The following is a 19,426-nucleotide window of genomic DNA, read 5'->3' as shown; positions in this document are numbered from 1 at the left end:
TGCTAGAGTTGGTGCTGATCACAGTTCGTGGCCCACTTGCTTAGGTCAGTTCGGCACTGGGAAGATGAATGAAAATGGCCAACGCCTGATAGAGTTTTGCTGTCATCACGGTCTCTGTGTCAGCAACACGTTCTTCAACACGAAGCCCCAACATAGAGTCTCTTGGAGACACCCAAGATCAAAGCACTGGCACCAGCTCGACCTGATTCTCTCCAGACGCTCCAGTCTTCCCAGCATCAAGATCACGCGCAGTTATCACGGTGCTGCCTGCGACACTGACCACTCCCTGGTGTGCAGCAGAGTGAAACTGCAAGCAAAGCGACTGTATCACACGAAAAAGGAAGGAAGACCTCGCATTGATACCAGCAAGATCCGGGATCAGAGGAAAGTGGAGGAATTTGCACAAGCACTTGAGGAATCTCTTCCAGGCCTGGCCGATGCAAACGCATCCAACAGATGGGAACATTTCAAGAATACCGTTTACAACACCGCCTTGTCCATATTTGGCAAGAAGACCAACAAGAGGGCAGACTGGTTTGAAGCCCACTCTGAGGAGTTGACACCAGTCATTGAGGAAAAGAGGAGAGCTCAAGCAGCATACAAGGCCTGTCCCAGTGAGCACAACCTGCAGGTCCTCCGAGCTGCTCGCAGCAAAGTCCAGCAGGCTGCCAGGAGATGTGCTAACGACTATCTATATACACTTGTCTCTATTTCCAATGTCTCTGTTACAGATGTAAACAAAGCCGCATGTATGTACATATTAGAAAAAAATCATAGAATAAAACTAAGTTGCAGCAGTAAAACAAGCATAAACTAACTTAGAACAGCAGAAAATCAAACCTCAAAATGCTTGCTGCTGGTTGTGGGGCAGTATGGGATGCAGCCATGTTGCATATGGGTAACTAAAATGTCACTGAAAGGAGGTGACTGCATGAACTCCAGCTAGGAGCTAGTGTTACAAGATACACACTTCATTCCTTTATATTTTAATCAATTAAAAAATGGCAACCAATGGGGATTCTGAGAAGGGGTTTGTTCCTGTAAGCATTCATTTTGAAACAAAGTGAACCTGATACATGAATCAGGCCCACATCTGGCTCAGTTCATTCTGAAAGTAACACATGCCTTGTATGTATGTATGTATGTAAGAATACAGAGGAGCCCCGTATCCTGTATCCATGGTTTCACTTATCCTCGGATTGGGTCCATGCCTCCCCCACCTGCAGCCTCTGCCAGGCTCAGAATGCCTCCTAGAGGCTGAAAAACAGAAGTGAAGTTTTTATGCCTTTAAAAGGCATTAGGAGAGCCAGGAAAGCCCCGGAGGGAGCTCAACTCCCCTTGCCTCTGGAAGGTGGGGGGGGGGCATTCCCTCATATCCATAGTTTCACTTAACCACAGGGGGTTCTGAAATGGAACCCCCGCAGATATGGGGGCACATCCCATATTTCTGGTTTCCAATGAACTCATTCAGTGTAGCTAACAAACAGAAATCTGAAACTACAGTGGAGAAAGCAATGAATTGAAAAGCAAACAACTGAGCAGCAGATAAATAACAGGCCAACTAGATTACTCAAAAAAGACAACCAGCCAGCAAATTAGCCAACATGCTGGCCAAACATTTGCCTAAACAAAATTATTTTCAGGAGTAGCACCAAATAGATCCTCAGAGGTAGGACATTTAGAGGGTGGGTACCATAGCTTAAAAAGGTCTTTTGTTTACCTTAATTTGAGTTCCGGTTCTTTAAAACCTCCTTGTTAACTGGCAAAGGGTATTGAAAACTGAACAACCCAAATCTTTAAATAAGAAAGGAAATTCTTTGCTTCCCCCCCTCCCGCATCTAAGAGCCCAGTGCTGCTGTGCCAATGCACTACTGTGCATTGCTGTGCCACTGTACAATGCTGTGCCAATGCACTACTTCCTGTGGTGGGGAGGCAATCACAGAGGCCTCCTCAAGGTCTGGGGACATTTGTTCCCTTACCTCGAGGCTGCATTGTGAGTGCAGCGATGCTGGAAAGTTGGATAAGATTGGGCCCTCAGTTAGCCCAGAAAACAAATACAGTTTTCTGCTTGCTGGAATCCCCTACGTTCAGTGAGCTAAAGCTTTGTCACTGAGTTACCTGGGGTCAGGGATTTCCACACACTGCACAGGATGTAGCCTGTGCATCCACTGGAACTCATCCATGTATGCCAGGAATATTAAATGGCTGAAATAATAGCAGGAAAGTTGGCAGCCTGCTTGGGTTGAGTGCAGAGGCACCAAATTGCTGATTATTAATTATTTGTTATAGGTATTTGTGCACCACTTTTTAAACAAACAAACTGAAATCCTTGTGGAGTGGGCCATCAAAAAACCCAGCATCAATAATAATGATAAATAATTATTAAATACTTACTGTACAATTATTACACATTAATAATTTTTACAAATAATAGAGCAATCAATACATTAAATAAAACAGTAGCAGTAAAACAAAGCCCAATTACACTCAAACACACCTGGGTAAATAAAAAGGTTTTCATCTAGTGTTGAGATGGTAAGAGAGTTGGTGGCAGGCAAGCCTCTGTGGGTAGTGAATTCCAATGGTGGGGTCTTCTTGGTGGTGACACCCCATCATAAGTCACTTTCCATCTTGCCTGGGTACTTGCAAAACAACTTTTGAAGAAGATCACATTACCTGGGCAGTTTTGAAAAAGATGGAGACAGCTCTGAAGTCTTCTAATCCCTGTATGTTTTATCCTGCAGAACATATAGCACTTCCAAGGGAGTGAATGAGATCTGACACAAAGTGAATGAAAATGACACAAAGGAAAAAGGTTAGCCCCTTTCCCCCCAGTGTCATCCAAACTGAAGAGCCAGGAGAGGAAGACAAATGCTTGACTTAGCTTTTTAAAATATGCGTGGGAGATGTGATCAGGGATACCTTGCCTAGTTGTGTCCTTACAGTCAGAAGACTCGCCTCCTTTTAAGGTATGTTTTCCTTAAAACAGCAAAAAAGAGCTAGAATATTTCAAATTGGTTAAATATTACCATTACACAGTCAGAAAATTAAGATTTTCTGTACAGTATACTACTACTGTACTGTATACTACTGTATAACAAATCAAATCATCTAAGGTCAAGTCAGACTGAGAAACCAAGGAAGAAGCTCTCTTTTTTGAATGGGGTGAAATAACATTTATGGAATCACAGTGACCCATTTATTTTCTCCCCCTGCCAACCCCCCTCCCAAAAATTTACTGGCAGTAAATTCATGACTATCATCATGGTGGGTGATTCAGCATGTGCCAATGTACGGTCTGATGCAAAAGAACTGCAACAGCGATGTGGTCAGCCAGCACTTAGTGTGTGTGTGTGGGGGGGGGGGGGGGAGTTGTGAGATAAAGTTCTAGAAAACAGTGACACCATATCCCCTTTTCCCCAAAGGCTACGCTTTCCTTCATCCTTTCACTAACTCATGTTTTCCTGGAAAGCTCTGTGTTTGTGTGATATGCTAATCACTGTAAATGTTGTCACACATGCAAAAATACCTCATCTGCAAGACATGGGCTGTCTGGCCTGTTGCCTTCTTGACAAGACAAACACACAAAGCAATGCCCCTCCTCCATACACAGCTTGATTTTTGTTGTTAGGTCTGTTACGGGAAAATCCCCCATTTTATTGTATTTCTGATTATGCTACTTTGATATCAAGAACACGTCTTCATATATGGGTGCTAGCAGGCAAAATGAACTATTCTCCCAGAAAACACTGGCCTACAGGCCTCATGTCCACTTTGATCAAGCTCAGACTCTTGGTTGCTTGTTTGTATTCCCTCTTCTCCCCTCACAATCACACATCCTGGAAGGAAACTGATAATCCTACTTGTATCTCTAGTTGAATGAAACTCAGTAGTCCTGTCAGACAGTTTTCCACTGTATCTTCAGTTTGTGTTTGCTTTCCTGAATGCAATTCCAGTAACTTCTGTATTTTGTACCAAAACATTGGAGTATACCTGTATTTTGCATTAATAAATAATAAATAATAAAACTTTATTTTTATCCCGCCCTTCTCCCTAACGGGACCCAGGGCGGCTAACAACATATTAAAAACAGATTTTAAAAAACATTAATACAAGCAGATAAAAACATTTAAAAACACACTACAGAGGCCATAAAAACAGTAGTCAGATTAAAAGAGTAAAAGAGCAGATCACCGAGGAATCAAGCCTGTAAAACTAAAAGATGTATAAAAAGTTAAAAAGGCCAGAAATCAGAAGGCTTGTTTAAACAACAGTGTTTTCAGGCCTCGCCGAAAACTCTCAAGAGAGGGAGCCATTCTCAAGTCAAGGGAAGGGAGTTCCATAATGTTGGTGCCACTACCGAGAAGGCCCTATTTCTTGCAGCCGCCCCCCGGACCTCCTTGGGTGGCGGCACTTGCAAAAAGGCCTTCTCTGATGACCTGAGAGGACGAGCCGGATTGTACGGGAGTAGGCGGTCTCTAAGATATCCTGGCCCAGAGCAGTATAGGGCTTTAAAGGTCAAAACCAGCACCTTGAATTGGGCCCGGAAACGAATGGGCAGCCAATGTAGCCCCCGGAGAAGCGGGCTGACAGAGTCAAACCGCCTAGCTCCGGTGACTACACGGGCCACCGCATTCTGTACTAATTGTAGTTTCCGAACCATCTTCAGGGGCAGCCCCACATAGAGCGCGTTACAGTAATCTAACCTCGATGTCACCGTGGCATGGATCACCGTGGCCAGGTCTGCACGATCCAAGTACAGTCGCAGCTGGCGCACCAGCCGAAGCTGAGCAAAGGCCCCCCTAGCCACAGCCGCCACCTGGGAATCCAGGAGCAGCTGCGAGTCCAGGAGGACTTAGGTAAACCTCACTTAAAGTTGCCAGACATCTTCTGGCACCAAAGAGCTAATTTGTATTTTAGCTTGCACTGCTAGCCCTGTTTACCTGCATCCTGGTTAAGAGGAACTCCCTTCATTCATACCCAAGTTACCTATTGATACATTAAGAGCAAACACCCCAAGTTACACATTTATTCCCCAAACATTCTGCTTACACGTAAGCAACTTTTCAATATCCTTAAATACTAAGGAGGTTTGACTAGCAAATGTTCACTCTCCTGAGTGCCCAAACACAGGGTCACTCTCCAGGGTGTCCACACACACACTGCTCCCAGACCAGACAGGTAGCTATGTCTTGCGCTTTGAACTCTTTCTCTTCCCTCACCCCCCTTGTTCCCTTCTCTCCCCATCTTTAGCTAGCAGCTGGGGTTGGCAGAGCAGGGATCCCTGAAATCCTTCCCTACCATTCTCTTTCTGATTTATTCGGATGCACCAAATACACTCACACAACGCCACACTCACCACTATAGAACACTCTGGTTAGGACACTACAATAGTCCTTTACTGATTTCTTTTGGATATCTATTTTGTGTCCCTTTTCATAAAGCTGTAATCATGTATGGGAGCATTTCTCTCAGTCTCTTCTTTAAAAGGAATTTCTGTAGAACGCTGATTTGCATCCAGTTTAAGGTCCCTGTGTTCCAATAGAGCAGGTATACTAATTCCCCTAAACAACTAAACCAGGCTCATTTGGTAACAGGTCTTCTTCCCTTTCTGTACACCCCTCAGTCAGAATCCCTCATTTGGGGCTGGTTTCCAAATCCTTTGGAATAACACTGGACTTTTTTGGAGCAAAACGTCAGCAGCGGCATTTCCACAGGACTAGATGCAGCATTTCCACAGGACAGCATGTCCACAGGACAGCACATGGAGTGTCTCGAGTTTGTTTTTGTTTTTTAATGAATGTGCAGCTGCAGAGGGCTTTAAATATGATAAATGCAGCAGTGTGGCAAAATAGCAGGTGCTTAACCCTATCTCTGCAGGCTGCTCCCTAATCAAAGCTGCACCACCCACCTCCTTTCCATCCAAGGGGGTAACGATACTGGGTTCATATCGTCTGTCCCCGTGGGAAGAAAAGATGCTTGGAGCAGCTATTATGAGCAGACAAACAGTATGAGGGAAAGATATGAAGCAGCCTCCCTCATGCCACAGCTGTGAATAAATTTGGAGCTCTCCAAAGCTACGTTTTCATAACAAAAAAGAAAGAAAAAACACCTGCCAAGAGATACTCCTTACATTGGTCACATCTAGTTCTGCATGCAGTGTGCACCTCCACCCACCCACTTGCTTTCATTGTACTTCTTCTTCCTAGTCTCATAATTGGAAAAGAAGGAGAGGAATAGAGCAGAAGAGGAAGTCTGGAGGAGAGGGGACCAGTTAGAGCATAGTGTTCTAGGTCACCGGGGCACCTCCCTTACGAGGAAAGGCTACAGTGTTTGGGGTTCTTCGGTCCCTCTTCTGAGGGGGGACATGATTGAGACATAAAAAATTATGCAGGCAAAGGATAGAGTGGATAGAGAGATGCTCTTTTCCCTCTTACACAACAACAGAACCAGGGGACATCCACTAAAATTGTGTTGGGAGAGTTAGGACAGACAAAAGAAAATATTTATTTACTCAGCATGTTGTGTCTTGTCTTGTGTGCTCCCTGAAGCACTTGGTGGGCCACTGTGAGATACAGGAAGCTGGACTATATGGACCTTTGGCCTGATCCAGCAGGGCTCTTCTTATGTTCTTATTGCTTTCTTTCATACTTCCTATCCCAGTCATGAAGCCTCAGCTGAGGGGTCATGGCAACTTACAAGAATGAAAAGGTAGAAAACCACTGGACTAGAGCAACACCAGGTAAAGCGGGAGGCCCTGGTGGGGTCCCAGTCTCATATCTTGTTTATTGTATATTGGGCTCATGGCATAAAAAAGTTGAAGATCACTGTCCCTCTCCATCCTTCTCTTCCTTTTCCAGTCCAGGGGATGGGAGAAGCAGAGACAGCACATCACCAGATAAGTGAGGGGGCAATATTTGTCAGGCTTCCTCAGGCACTAGGAGGTCTTGGGCTGACCCTGGCAACATTGTTCTGATAATCAATACTGCTACTTTTGTGTAGATACACAAGCACATAAAAGCAACCTTGCCAATGGTTTTTTTCCCACCTTTCTCTAATGTTTGTCTCATGGAGCCAATGATTCATCCTGCTCATTAGCTGAACTTCTCATCAACTGGATCCCCTTCAGTTGCATTTCTGGTAATCTGACAGGCTCCCTGGCAGCTGCCATTCTCACTCTGGCCTCCCAGCACTCACAAACCCCCCACCATTTCCTCTTTGCTTTGGATTCCAACACATAAAGCTGTGTCACTTCCTGATACCTTAAAACAGAGTTAGGGCTCAATCCTATCCAACTTTCCAGTTGCAATGCAGCCCCTGCATAAGGGAACAAACATTCCCTGACTGACTCCCTGTCATAGCCATGCCGGGCCCTACCCTTCCTCCCCAGGGGGCAGGGCTTCCTTCCTTGTGTCAAGGGACCTCTCAAACTTACTGCACCGAGAAAGATGTCAAGTCTAGAAGAGAGGCTGTGATGGGTGGTTTAATGTGGTCAAGGATTTTACATTCATGAGTTACATCACAAGGACTCCCCTGCTCATAGTCTTTAAGTTGTACAATGGTGATGTCATGGCAGAGGGGTGATACCTTGCCCCAGAGATGAATGCATGCTGCCCCATAGCTCAGGTGCCTCAATGGTTGACCTGGTACTGACGGCAGCCTCTTGGCCCAGCTGGGGGACTCCCCAATCCAGAGGAGCCAGGAGGTCCAATGACTTGACAAGGTTCCTGTACCCTCTGAGAGTGCTAGGAATCTTCCCTCCTGGAGCTAGGGGCCAGGCACCCCTGGTAGAGACTTCTTCAACCTCTTCAAGGCTGGGTAAGGGCAGCAGGGTGGGCCAGGTACTGCTTTTGCCTCTCCAAGCCATCCTCCCTAAACAGGAGCCCAAAGAGGAGTGACCTCTCCCTACACTTGCAGGGCTCTTTATGAAGCCAGCAGCTGACCCAGCCAGCCCCACCCTTTCTGGTGATGTGAGACCTCCCTACTTGCCTTGAACCTACTCCCTGGGAGACCTCCTGCCTGGGGGCCAGATCCAGGTCATACTTGCTCCACTCCTCTACTCCCCTTACTCCCAAGAAGGCCTGCATAGCTGGGACAAGGTCTGGGTGACATTTCCCCACCACAGGATGCAGCACATGCCCTTTTGGCACAGCTGCATCAGCACTGGAAAATTGGATAGGATTGGTTACTTAAAAAGAAGAAAGGGAAAAAGGAGACACTCCTATACTGAATGCATGGGAGAAATCTTAGGGCAATAAGCCGCCCTGGGTCCCTTTTAGGGAGAAGGGCGGGATACAAATAAAGTTTTATTATTATTATTATTATTATTATTATTATTATTATTATTATTATTATTATTATTATTATTATTATAGTAATAAAGGAACTGACTGGATCTCAGGGTAGCTGGATTTTTTCCCCATGCTAAAACACACACAAAAATCATTCTCTCTGTTAGAAAAACTGCAAGGCAACAGGAGTGCTGGCTTGTGCCAAGTGCTAATACTGAACACAGCTTAACGTAACCTCTGTATTTAATTTGTACCAGGGCTCACACATTTCAGGTCCTGGAACACAAATGTTTCATTCTTGTTGGTATCCTTCAGTCTCGGAAGACTATGGTATCGCGCTCTGAATAGTGTTCTGGAACAGAGTGTCCAGCGCACAAAGCCTGGGTAAAGTAGATATGGAGGATAGACTGTTAACCATGCAGCAAATCCCCCCTCTCCACGTCGCTGAAATGGTCCAATGGAAAGGCAGAAGCCAATACGGTTGGTTCCAGCGGCGTCGCAGGAGTTGCCAGAACGTGACCGTGTTCAGCCATGAACTGCCTCAGGGACTCCGGCTCCAGATTTTGCCTCAAGGTTGACTCCTGAAGCCTTTTCCATAACTGGATGTAGCCACAAGGCAGTGGAGGTTTGGGATCAGAGTTTTCCTTCTCTCAGATAAGCTGCCTTCCCAGGCTAACGAGTCCCATCTACCCGGTGGCTGTTCAGTCGCCTCTTACGACAAGTACAGCCAAACTGAGGGCCTATTCTTATCCCCAGGGAAATGTTTCATAACATGCAAGAAAGTCGGGCCAAAGTGACCCGCCTTCCCACCCCTCCCCCACCCAGCCCAATAAACCTCCTATTCCCTGAAATGACACTGCCCATATCTACTGAAGACCTGAATCAGCCTTCTCCTAAATCAGACCAAGTCCATCTGGTCCATTTCCTCCTGCTCCAGTGGGTAGCAGTTGCTCTCTATGGCCTGAGGCAAGGGCAGGGATGGGCAAGTCCAGCATGGCTTGACTTGAGTCGAGTCACGAGTCCCCCCACAACTCAACTTAAAAATTAGTTCTAAAGTACAGACTTTCCGAGTTGCCCAGAGTGGTTTCATGACTCAAAAAGATTCAAGTCTTTTCCCTTTAAAAAGCCTGTTGCAGCTCCATGAAAAAAAAAAGGGGGCTGCTGCCAGGATGTGCATGTGTTTCAGAGTTCTCTTTAAACACTCCCCTACTGTCCCCACCCATCCCATATGTAAGGCAGCAGAGCAGAACGCGCTGATTGATTCCCTTCTCTCCGTATGATCCCACCCCAGTCACAACAAAACCCACTGTGACAAAAATGGCTATGGGCCCAATCCTATCCAACTTTCCAGTGCCGGTGCAGCCACAATGCAACCCTGAAGGGAAGAAACATTCCCTTACCTGGCTGTCCTCCTACCACAGGATGCAGTGCATGCAACATTGGCATGGCTGCACCGGCACAGAAAAGGTAGATAGGATATGACCCCAAGGACGCAATCCTAACCAAATTTCCAGCATTGACATAGCTGTGCCAATGTGGCATGCACTACACCCTGCAGTGGAGAGGCAGTCAAGGGGGCCTCCTCAAGGTAAGGGCATGTTTGTTACCTTACCTTGGGGCTGCATTGTGGCTAGGTCAGTGCTGGAAATTTGGTTATGATTGCGCCCTAAGTTGGGTAAAAGTAATTGCAGGCCTCTAAGGCCAGCTTGAAACTAGCTGGGTGCAGTTAGAGTGTGAGTGTACCTGATGGCCCAATCCTATTCAGTTTTCCAGTGCCGGTGCAGCCATGCCAATAGGGTGTGCACTGCGTCCTGTGATGGGGAGGCAGTCACACGGGCCTTCTCAAGGGATGGGAACATTTGAGCACAAATCAGCTCTAAGTACAGTAGCCTATGCTCTAATCTAGCAGTTGTACCAATGTAGCAAGATCAAGCCCCTTAATGTACACAACTAGAGAGGTGAAATTTTTGGTCCCTCTCCTTTTATATTCCTCGAGTTGATCAGCAAGGGTGCTGACCTTTCAACTCAACGAAAGGCCAGTTTCCTACTTTAGATTTTGCTAACTTCAGAAAAACTAATGCAAAAGTACTTGCCAGGGCTGAGTATTCTCCACTGTTCCCATATCAGAACTGAGATTTAAAGTCTTGCTAATGGTCAAGGGAAACTAGAAATATACCCTTGCGCTTCAGCAGGATACAAAGAAGGGCAGAATGTTGGACAGAGAGTGCCAGAGTCTCATGGGGTCAAACCTGCAAGAGGTGAGGCTTCAAAGATGACAAAGGATCTAGTGGCAGCTAGCAAGAGAGCCAAAGGGTCAAATCCCAAAGACAATGAGTGAGTGAGATTTATGGTGCCTTTGTAATATTCTGTTTACTTACTAAAAAACAGGCAGACTCCTAAGACAGGCAGCACTTCCACAAATCCTAGATTGGTTCCCAAAGAGACTTACAGTGAAGCTTTGCTCTCCCCTTGAAGCTGCTTCCTTTCACTCCAGCTAAACTTCTAACTCATTGGCTCTTTCTGTGTCCAAACTCAGAGTGCAACTGCTGTTTCTCTGACCTCCCACTAGCTAAAGGCTGAGCCATTCCAAAAGTCTGATGAGAGAGATTTCCAGCCATTCAGGAACACTAAGTCCTTTTGCTAACCCCTGGATTGCCCATCGGTTGCCAGGTGATGGGTTTGGTTTCAGTATTCAAGACTACCAAAACTCATAACAATATTATTCTGTCAAAATAAAAGGCTGTTCAGCATCTTATTTTTCTATAGGGGACATGTTCAGAAAGTCAGCAGGACGTAGTGCAGAGGTGGGCTGACTGTAATCTTATGTGGTCTCATTTTCTTCTATGCTAGAGCTACCATGGATCATTGGTGTATTTGAAATGTTGAAAGCAAAAATGCGTACTCGGCCAGAATACATACTCACTTGGCAGGTAAGGCAGAACTAATTTGTTTAGCTATTCTGAGTTTATTACAGTCTTGCACAAGAACATTAAAAAAGTGCTTTGCTGGATCCACCTGTTCCAGCATTATTTGCAAGAATCCCATCAACCACCAGGTGCTAGGTGGTCTGTTGGAAACTGGCCACTGGCCCACCAGTGCCAGTTCAGGTTCAAAGGATCATTCCATGTTCTGAGATGGTACTGAATGCCAGTTCCTGGAGAGCAACCGTGGGAGAGCAACATCTTGATGTTCTGCTTGAAATCTTCCCAGGAGCATGTAGTTGACCACTGTAGACCTGGTGTAATTTTCATGCTGGGTCATGGTTCCCTGAGGGTCTGCTGACAATGGATGACTTACCCGGATTGCTGCTTGGTGGATCTGCTGAACAGAGGAGCGAGAGGCAGTAAAGGTCACTTTAACAGAGGCAATTCAATTGATTCAGTCTTTTTACATTCATGAGGCTCTGTTACAGCACAAAGATCTCTTAGCAGGCATGGCATCGGCCTTTTCTCCCTGGTGGAGCACACATCCCATCTCCCTTCCCAAAGTCCACCCAACTTCAGCCACAGCTGAGACGTGGGCTCCGGTCTGAAGTGAAGCTGGGTTGTAGGGTTCCCTGTCCCCCAAGTGGGGCTGTTGAGGCTGCGTTGGGCATTTACAAGGGGTTGCCAGTTGGCCTGGGGTGCCCCTGTGTCACCCCTGAGATGGTTGCTAGGGTCCCGTGTGAGCTGGGTCCTCTGTCCTGCCTAACTGGTGCTAGGTCCCAAGGAGCCCTGGAGGGTCTCAGTCCTGGGTGCTCCCAGTCCTGAATAGTGGACCTATGCTATAGAGGTGGTGCAAGTCCAAGTTGATCCTTGCAGGCGGACTGGGCTCAGGAAGAGGGGTTAGGATTCAGTGGGCATTGCTGATGCTGAACCCGCCCCCTCCCAGGTCTGACCTGGCCTCCCCTGCCACATTCCACCCCCTGCATGGCATTCCCAGTGCTTTGGAGCATGGACCCAGCTGCTTGCTGATTGGTCAGGCAGCATGCGCTGTTCAATCAACATAACAGCTTGATAGGATTGGGCAGGAAGTTCTTCCCCCATGGAGCTTACTATCACATTTACGAGGGAGGGAGCGGAAGGAGATGAGAGGCATGGGTAACAAACAACATGTGGAGGTATGGAAGTGTTCTGTGTATGCATTACTCTGTCATGCAGCAAAGATGTCAGGTTGGATAGATTGTTTTGTTTTGAGACCTGGGCAATGCAGCCAGGAGGAAAATGAGACAGCACTAGATCTTGCCCTGGGGTTTTTAAAGTTCCTAAACTAGTATTAGTGGAGTCACCACTACTGCAAGAAGAGTGCATATTTGAAGGTATGTAAAGTGCTTTGCTGTCCCCTACCCAATACCTGGAATTGAAGAGGGCTTCCTATGCAGGTTTACCCAGAAGTCAGTCCAGCAGGGCCTGCTCCCAAGGAATGTCCATAGGACTGCTAAATTGCCTAACATTTCACAGATGAAAACAGGGACGTGCTTGTTACACTCCATTCTCGTGTCAAACAGCAGAATGGCTGTTTTGGGGGTGAAACTGGGCTGAGGGTATGTGAGAAAAGTTTGGGTGCCTGATGATCTCTTACCTGCAGTCACAACGAGAGTCACTGCAGGTGAATGGCAGGCTGTGTGTGGCACTTCAGTGTTCATGTGAGGGGAAGGCGCTGAGCCCTGCAGAACGGTCGTGGGAGACACAAGCGTCTTTCGAGCAGGCAGCCCGACAGGCGAGGACAGAGACTGAGGGCAGCGCAACAGGGACTGGCCTCCGTCCACAGTGGAGCCACATTTCCGCAGAAGCCGCCGGCTGTGAGGCTGCAGCCCCTCCGCGTCAGCATTTCCCCTGCCCCAGAAACCATCGACCGGAGGAAGGAGCCGTGCAGGGGCGCCTCGCCCAGACTCAGCGGGCTCCTCCAGTCCAGACGAGCCCGCCCGGCCTGGCCCCTGACCGGGGGCTCGGGAGCTGCGCTGGCGGCGAGCGGGCTTCCTCGCAGGAGACGCGCACAGGCCCGCGGCGTACTGAGAGCAGAGCAGAGCCGCGGGAGGCGGCCAGATTTCCAGCACGAGCAGAGCGGGTCAGATGCGTGGCAGCCGCGCCTGCCCGGAGGCGGCGGCGCTGGGAGGGCCTCCTGCTCTGCTCTGCAGCAGACCAAGGCGGCTCCGGCTCTTCGCTCACAGCGGGACTCGCGACTGTCCTCGCCTCCCTTCCGAGAGCGGCCTCAGGGGGCGGGGCCGCGCGACACTTCCGGCTCCCAGTCGAAGGCACCGCCAGCGGGGAGATCGCGCTAGCCCCGCCGGGAGACGGAGCCCTCTGAGCGCCCGCTGGCGGCGTCCGGAGGCAGCCGGAAGTAGGAGTCGTGTCCGCCGCTCCTCCGTGCCCAGGCTCTATGGCCTCCGTCGCGGCTGCCACTGCTGACGAGATGGCGGCGGCAGGCCCGGGCTTCGGCCCCGCGGAGAGCCGCGTCCTGACCTACACCCTGCATCGCTGGAGCAGCTTCTCCTCCACGTACTTGCCCGAGTGAGTCGCTCCTCTGGCGGCGCGCTCGGAGGGGGAACAACGCTCGGCCCGCAGCGCGCGGGGGAGAGAGAGAGACCGGGGCGGTCGGTCGCAGGAAAGCGCCGGGCCGAGGTGGGCGCTGCTGGGGCCGAGGGCGGCCGACCGTCCCCGGTCTCCGCGCTGGACCCCGAGCGCCTGCGCCCGTCCTCTGGACGGCCGCCCAGTGGCGCTTGGAGGGAAGACCGCGCCGCTCCTTTCCCAGGGAAGGCCGCGGGCCGTGACGCACGGCGGCGCCTCCGCGAGAGTGCTGGGGCCGGGCTGTTTCTCGTGCGGGCGGGCGGGAGCTCGCAGCGGGGAGGCCTGGCGTGGAGCGCTGAGCGAGGCGCTCGTGTGGGGCTCGCTGTCCGGGCGGGGCGGGGAGAGCCGAGGGGCTGGGTCAGGCCTGCGGGGCTGCGGAGGACGCGCGTGGGAGAAGCGGGAGGGGCGCTACCCTCTGATAGCTTCCACTCGTCGTGCCAGCCCCGGGTTCAGGCGCTGCAGGCGAGATGCTCTTCCGTGCCCGGCGAAGCTAGTTGCCACAGGTGTGCAGGTAGCGCCGCTTCTGTTCGCGTGTCTGCAGCGCCTCCCTCGCCTCCCGTTGTCGGTGCTGCAAGTCCCCCTGAGAACAGTTGCAGGGAAGGGCCCTTCGAGGCCGTGCCCTCCCGCTCGCCTGGTCCGAGGGGGCTCTGCAGAGGCGAAAGATTCGAGCCCGCCACGCGCTCCTGCAGGCGGCGCTGTCTGAGGCTCCTCGCGGGGCACGCACGGAGCGTCCCGTTCTTCCCCTGAGTGGGCACGTCAGGAGGAGGTGCAGCTGTGAGGGGTCAGGTGAAGGTTGCCATGCAGGCAGTGGGCAGTGTTGTGAGGGGAAGGGCTGAAGAGGGTCGGGCAGGCCGGAGGTGCAAGAGAACGAAAGGCGGGTAGCTGAAGTTCTGTGCGCGCGGTGGGGTAGAGACTGCGGGGCCAGGGCCGCCTGGCAAAGGGAGATCTGGCTGAGTGGGGCCGCGCTGGTGCTGGGGAAGCTGAGCTGACCAAGTGGCTGGTTGGGTGTTTGAGAAATGAGGCCATCTGATCCTTCGAGGCTTCAGTGCCTGCCATCTGCGCTGACTGGTGCCTGCTGTGGGTGATCAGCTTTCAGCAGGAAGACATTTGCATCTATTTTTAATGTCTTAAATAATTTTTACTAATGTGTGTAACTTGAGGGTGTTCAAGCAAGAGAAAGTGGTGGAGAAAAGGAGCTTTTATCAGGGGAAGTGCTGTTACTGCTTATTGAGAGAATCTGGCATCTGATTGTCTGGATTTGCTGTGACTTGTGTGTATGTGCTGACAGGAAAACAAAATTTCTGTGATATAAACTCGTTTTTCACTTTTGGACTCTGAAATGAACTTGCATTTAACAGTTCACAACTTGCAATGGTTCACTTGATGTTTGCTGTAGAGAGTGAACTCTGTGATTTATGTTGACTAGGACAAAGATTTGGAACTTACTCTTATTTTTTGAAACAGTGACACCCTCTTCTGTTCTTCATTGTTCTGCAACCTTTTAGGACTGCAGTTCCCAAACTCTCTGGGAGTTTGGGAGGCTCAGTAAGTTTTTTGGAGAAGGGGGGAATGCAGCAATGTGATTCCCAGGATTGCATCACAACGTAGAAAGAAAGATTGCCACAATGAAAAAATAAAGATCACAATCCACATCTGGTTTTTTATCACAAAACCAGAAGTGGGTTGCGATCTATCTTTACATTTTCTGAGGCTTCGGGAGCCCTGCAGAGGCTTCTGCAGGACTCCATACACCCCTGGGAGGCTATTGCCGCCACTAAGTAAAATGCAACCCCTGTTGCCCCTGGCAGTGGCATGCATCCCCCCTCCCTGTCCCTTAAAGGGGCAAAAACAGAGCTCCTCAGGCTTGGACACTGCAATGCTCCAGTTTGTGAATTTCTGTTTTAGGTTATATCTGCTCATCAGTTTTGTCACGTTAATTTTAATGCCATTGTATAGAAAATGTACAAGAAGCATCAATGAATAAGATGACTTTTTCTACATTTGGGGCCAAACTAGGCATTCAGGACAACTGTGTGTGTATATTAAACACATGCTAACCTTGTTTACCTGAAGGCAGGGGGTTGGTCAGGCCTACTTTTTATGGCAAATGGAAAGCATGGGGTAGGGAAGTGAAACCCACCCATTCCCTGCCATATTTTAGCTTGGTTAACTGTTTAATCAAACTTTTTGCTGCCTGTCTCACCTCTGGTATTAGAGACAGGTATGCAGAGTGCAGCATAGGAGGGAGTGAATTTCACTTCATTTGGAGTAAAAAGTAGTCTTCATTTGCTTTATAGACAAGTTGGGGCAAGCATTTAAATGCACAGGGGCAAAGGGTAGATACTTACTACCTCAGTGCCATAGCCCTGATCTGAGCTGTGGCCCTGCGTGGCTGCTACACAACAGTAAAAGGCCTGAAATGCCCTGTCATGTATATTTACTGTGTAGTTTGTCTCTTAAGTATGCCTTGATTAAAAAGGTTTCGATCTATGGAGTGATTGTTATAGCTTTTGATAGTTGGTCTGCTAATTTACTTTGATGCTTTAGTTTGACTTAGAAGTATAGTAAAAGTTGGGATATCTGGAGAGCTCTATTAACCTACCCAGTTGGCTCACCAGCCTGATTTTTGGTCCACTAAAAACTAAATAATGAGACTCAGCCTGTACATACAATGTGAAACTACGTTAACAGTAGCAATATTCAGCATCTCCAGGACCAAAGGGTTAGGATATCAGAGCATAAGTCTGAGGAGAGTAGAGATGCTTGCAGCCGCTCTGCACTGCTGGCGAATGGGGGCTAGGATCCAGCATATCTGCTTGGTCCCAGCACCTCTCCCCACCCCAGGACACTTCCTCCCTGTCACAGGGTGGGGCAAGTGCCTTTCCCCTTAAAATGGATTAAGTTGGTTGTTGGCTACCCAGGTGTAGTGTATTAGTAATTTAGAGAATAAAACCTGAGCGTGGGTGCCTGAAAAGACAGACAGCAGGAGGAAGGGAGCTGGGGGTTTATAGCTTTTACACTGGAAGAAATGCTGAGAGACTTGTAAGGTGGTAATTTTAGCCTATTTTAGTTATATGATTTTTTTTGTTTTTAGCTACTGTAATTCCTGTAAATATGTTTTTTGGAGCAATTGAAGCTCCCTTAAAGTTATAATAAAATCTTTTACATAAAAATTGAATGCAATTACTGACCAAGGAAATGTATGTTAATAGGACCTGGGGCTTGAAGTAAGCAAAATAGAAAACATTGCCCTTGGGGGTTCGTGGAGGATGGTGTAGGTGGAGGAGGGTTAAATCCTGTTTGACTTGGGAATCTCCCCTGGTCCTTCCCTACCCCAAGGGTGATGTTTGTGACACTCCCTGCCTCCTCCCCGTACTCCAAAGACCCTTGTGTGGGCTGAGCTCCCTTTTGAGATCAGCATGGAGGCTGAATTTAGCCTCTGCGGGCTGGTGCACGTCCCTCTGCCAGCCTGGCCAACCCTTGAGGAGGCGCAAACATGCTTTGTGGCATGTTTGCAACTCTTCTGGGCCACAGGCCCACCTTAGGATTGTGCCCTCAGTTGCTAACTGATTCCAGCCAGTGTCCAAACTTTCCCACCTTTAAGGCAGGTGCACATTGGGGGGCAGGGAGTTGTGCTCTGAATGTTTTGAGTGATATCTCATCTCCATTTGCTGGCCATTACTGGTTACTGCATCAATCTGATGAAAACTTCCAGCCAAGTTCAGGCACCTTCCATTAGCCTGCATGTACTTTTACTACCCACTTCTCCCATTTTGCTTAATTTCCTTTTTCTTTTGGACTTGACACTTGTAACCTGCCTGCCTTTATTTCTTTCCATGGGATTGAAGTACAGAAGACAGCCACCCATAAGTCAATTTCACAGATAAGTCGAGGACAGGTTCTGACGGAAAAACACATCATGGAATTTTCCATGACCCTTGGATAAGTCATAAGTTAACCTTAGGGGGGTGTCTGAGTCTTACTAATTTTGTCTGATTTTTACCTGAGGCCAAATCCTGAAAATAACCTAATAGTAATTGTTAGCTGGAAACTGTATAGTCTCTAATTTATTAAAAATATAGTAAGTATTAAGAACACAGTATACGTACATAGTGCATACATAGTACTGGGTGCCCTTCGGGGAGAAAGGTGGAATACAAATCTAATAAATAAATAGTGTAGCAAAAACAGCATTAAAATCAGTCTCTAACTGATTAAAAACTATGATCTCATAGGCCATAAGATACATTTTTATTCATTAACTTTTAAAATTGTATTCTTCACAACCTTTTTGTAAACACTGTCTGAGTAAGGCCGCAATCCCATCCACACTTTCCTGAGAGTGAGCACCATTGACTTTAATGGGACTTACTTCTGAGTAGCGAAGCCCAGGATTGGGCTCTGACTGCACTGGAAACAGCATACCAGTAGAACCATTAATCAAATCCTCCTCTAAGGTGCCTGGTGCCTTATGACAGAGGCTGCACATAGAATGCACAACATAACACATGGTGCTTTTCCCTGAATTAGTGGGAAGAGGGGACACTGAAAAAGAGAGAAGGCTATGTGGTTGGAGAAGGATCCAAGTCTGTGTTCTGTTTGGACTTTCAAGCCCGAATTTTTGAATTCTGAGCTATGCAAAATAATAGCACGAGCATGTTGTGTAATGAGACATTTGACTGATTGTGGCTTAGGTTTGAAGCCTAAATCAATAATGTCACTTCTAGCCATGACATCATGCCCAGGTTAATGACAACACTTTGAGTGGCTCCTGACAAATTGTCTTATTAAAAAGTGAGTTCCAGTACTAAAGGTGGTAGCTACATACAGCCCCACACTACATAGACTTTGTTTTTCCCTGGGATGCTGGAATATTTTTAAACTTTCTGTACTTGATAAGGATATTCTCTGGCATTTCTTTGTTCGATCTGTAAGCACAAAATTCCGGTTTCACTATAAACTTATGCATGGAGTAATCTTTAATGGCTTTGGCTTTGGCTGATCCTTCCTTCAAGCCATTGTCACAGAGCGCTTGATCTGGGGCATATCAGGGGAAAAGTAATGTTTCCCTGGGGAAGGGCAGAGGAAGAAAACCACTCACAGGAACATAATATTGAGGGGAACTTCAGACCTGCCTTCAGGTTTCTCTTTGTTTGTCTGAGTCTGTAGAGTAGCATGTGACGAAGTTGGCCTTTGTGCCTTTAAAGAACAAAGCAAATTGTGTGGGACTAGGACTGGCAGCTGTTATTTGTGTAGGTTGTGTGGCTATGATTGGCTTGCAGGAAACAGAGCTTCAAATGTAAAGCCTTTGTCAGTGCACACACAGTAATTTTAGTGACTTAGGTTGGTGAGGAGGTAAAGGGGTGAAAGTTGAGTTTTCCTCCCTGTTTTGTCAATGCACCTGCTTTGTATTTGGGGGTGGTGATGGTGACATTGTCCTGTGTGTCTCAGGAACTTTGCAAAGCTGGCTGTCATATAGATTACTCTCCTCAGCATACAGAATGGGCACAGGGAGCTTTTCCTATTTGCAATGTGTACTGTAATCGGTCATGCACTGTGCTTTGTGTCTTCGCCACTTGAGTTGCACTA

At 48.1% G+C, this 19,426-nt stretch overlaps 1 protein-coding gene and 1 long non-coding RNA gene across 3 annotated transcripts in view; one reads left to right on the top strand and one right to left on the bottom strand.

Moving 5' to 3' along the window:
* Positions 1-11,222: 11,222 nt before the first annotated feature.
* LOC136657647 (uncharacterized) lies at positions 11,223-14,206 on the bottom strand. The gene is made up of 2 exons (XR_010794764.1): positions 12,852-14,206; positions 11,223-11,612 (listed from the first exon to the last, which is right to left on the bottom strand). It is a non-coding gene; the product is annotated as an uncharacterized lncRNA (long non-coding RNA).
* Positions 13,527-19,426, top strand: part of MKLN1 (muskelin 1) — a 163,680-nt gene continuing 157,780 nt past the window's right edge. The window contains exon 1 of one of the 2 annotated variants that reach the window (XM_066634642.1): positions 13,527-13,780. In XM_066634642.1, the coding sequence (XP_066490739.1) occupies positions 13,650-13,780 (131 nt within the window). In that variant the 5' untranslated portion in view covers positions 13,527-13,649. The remainder of the gene's footprint in view (positions 13,781-19,426) is intronic. The other variant, XM_066634643.1, reaches the window with a different exon arrangement.

Source organism: Tiliqua scincoides, chromosome 7, assembly GCF_035046505.1.
Source record: "Tiliqua scincoides isolate rTilSci1 chromosome 7, rTilSci1.hap2, whole genome shotgun sequence".
NCBI lineage: Eukaryota > Metazoa > Chordata > Lepidosauria > Squamata > Scincidae > Tiliqua > Tiliqua scincoides.
Note: the sequence above shows the minus strand (reverse complement) of the source record. Positions and strands in the feature narration are given on the sequence as shown.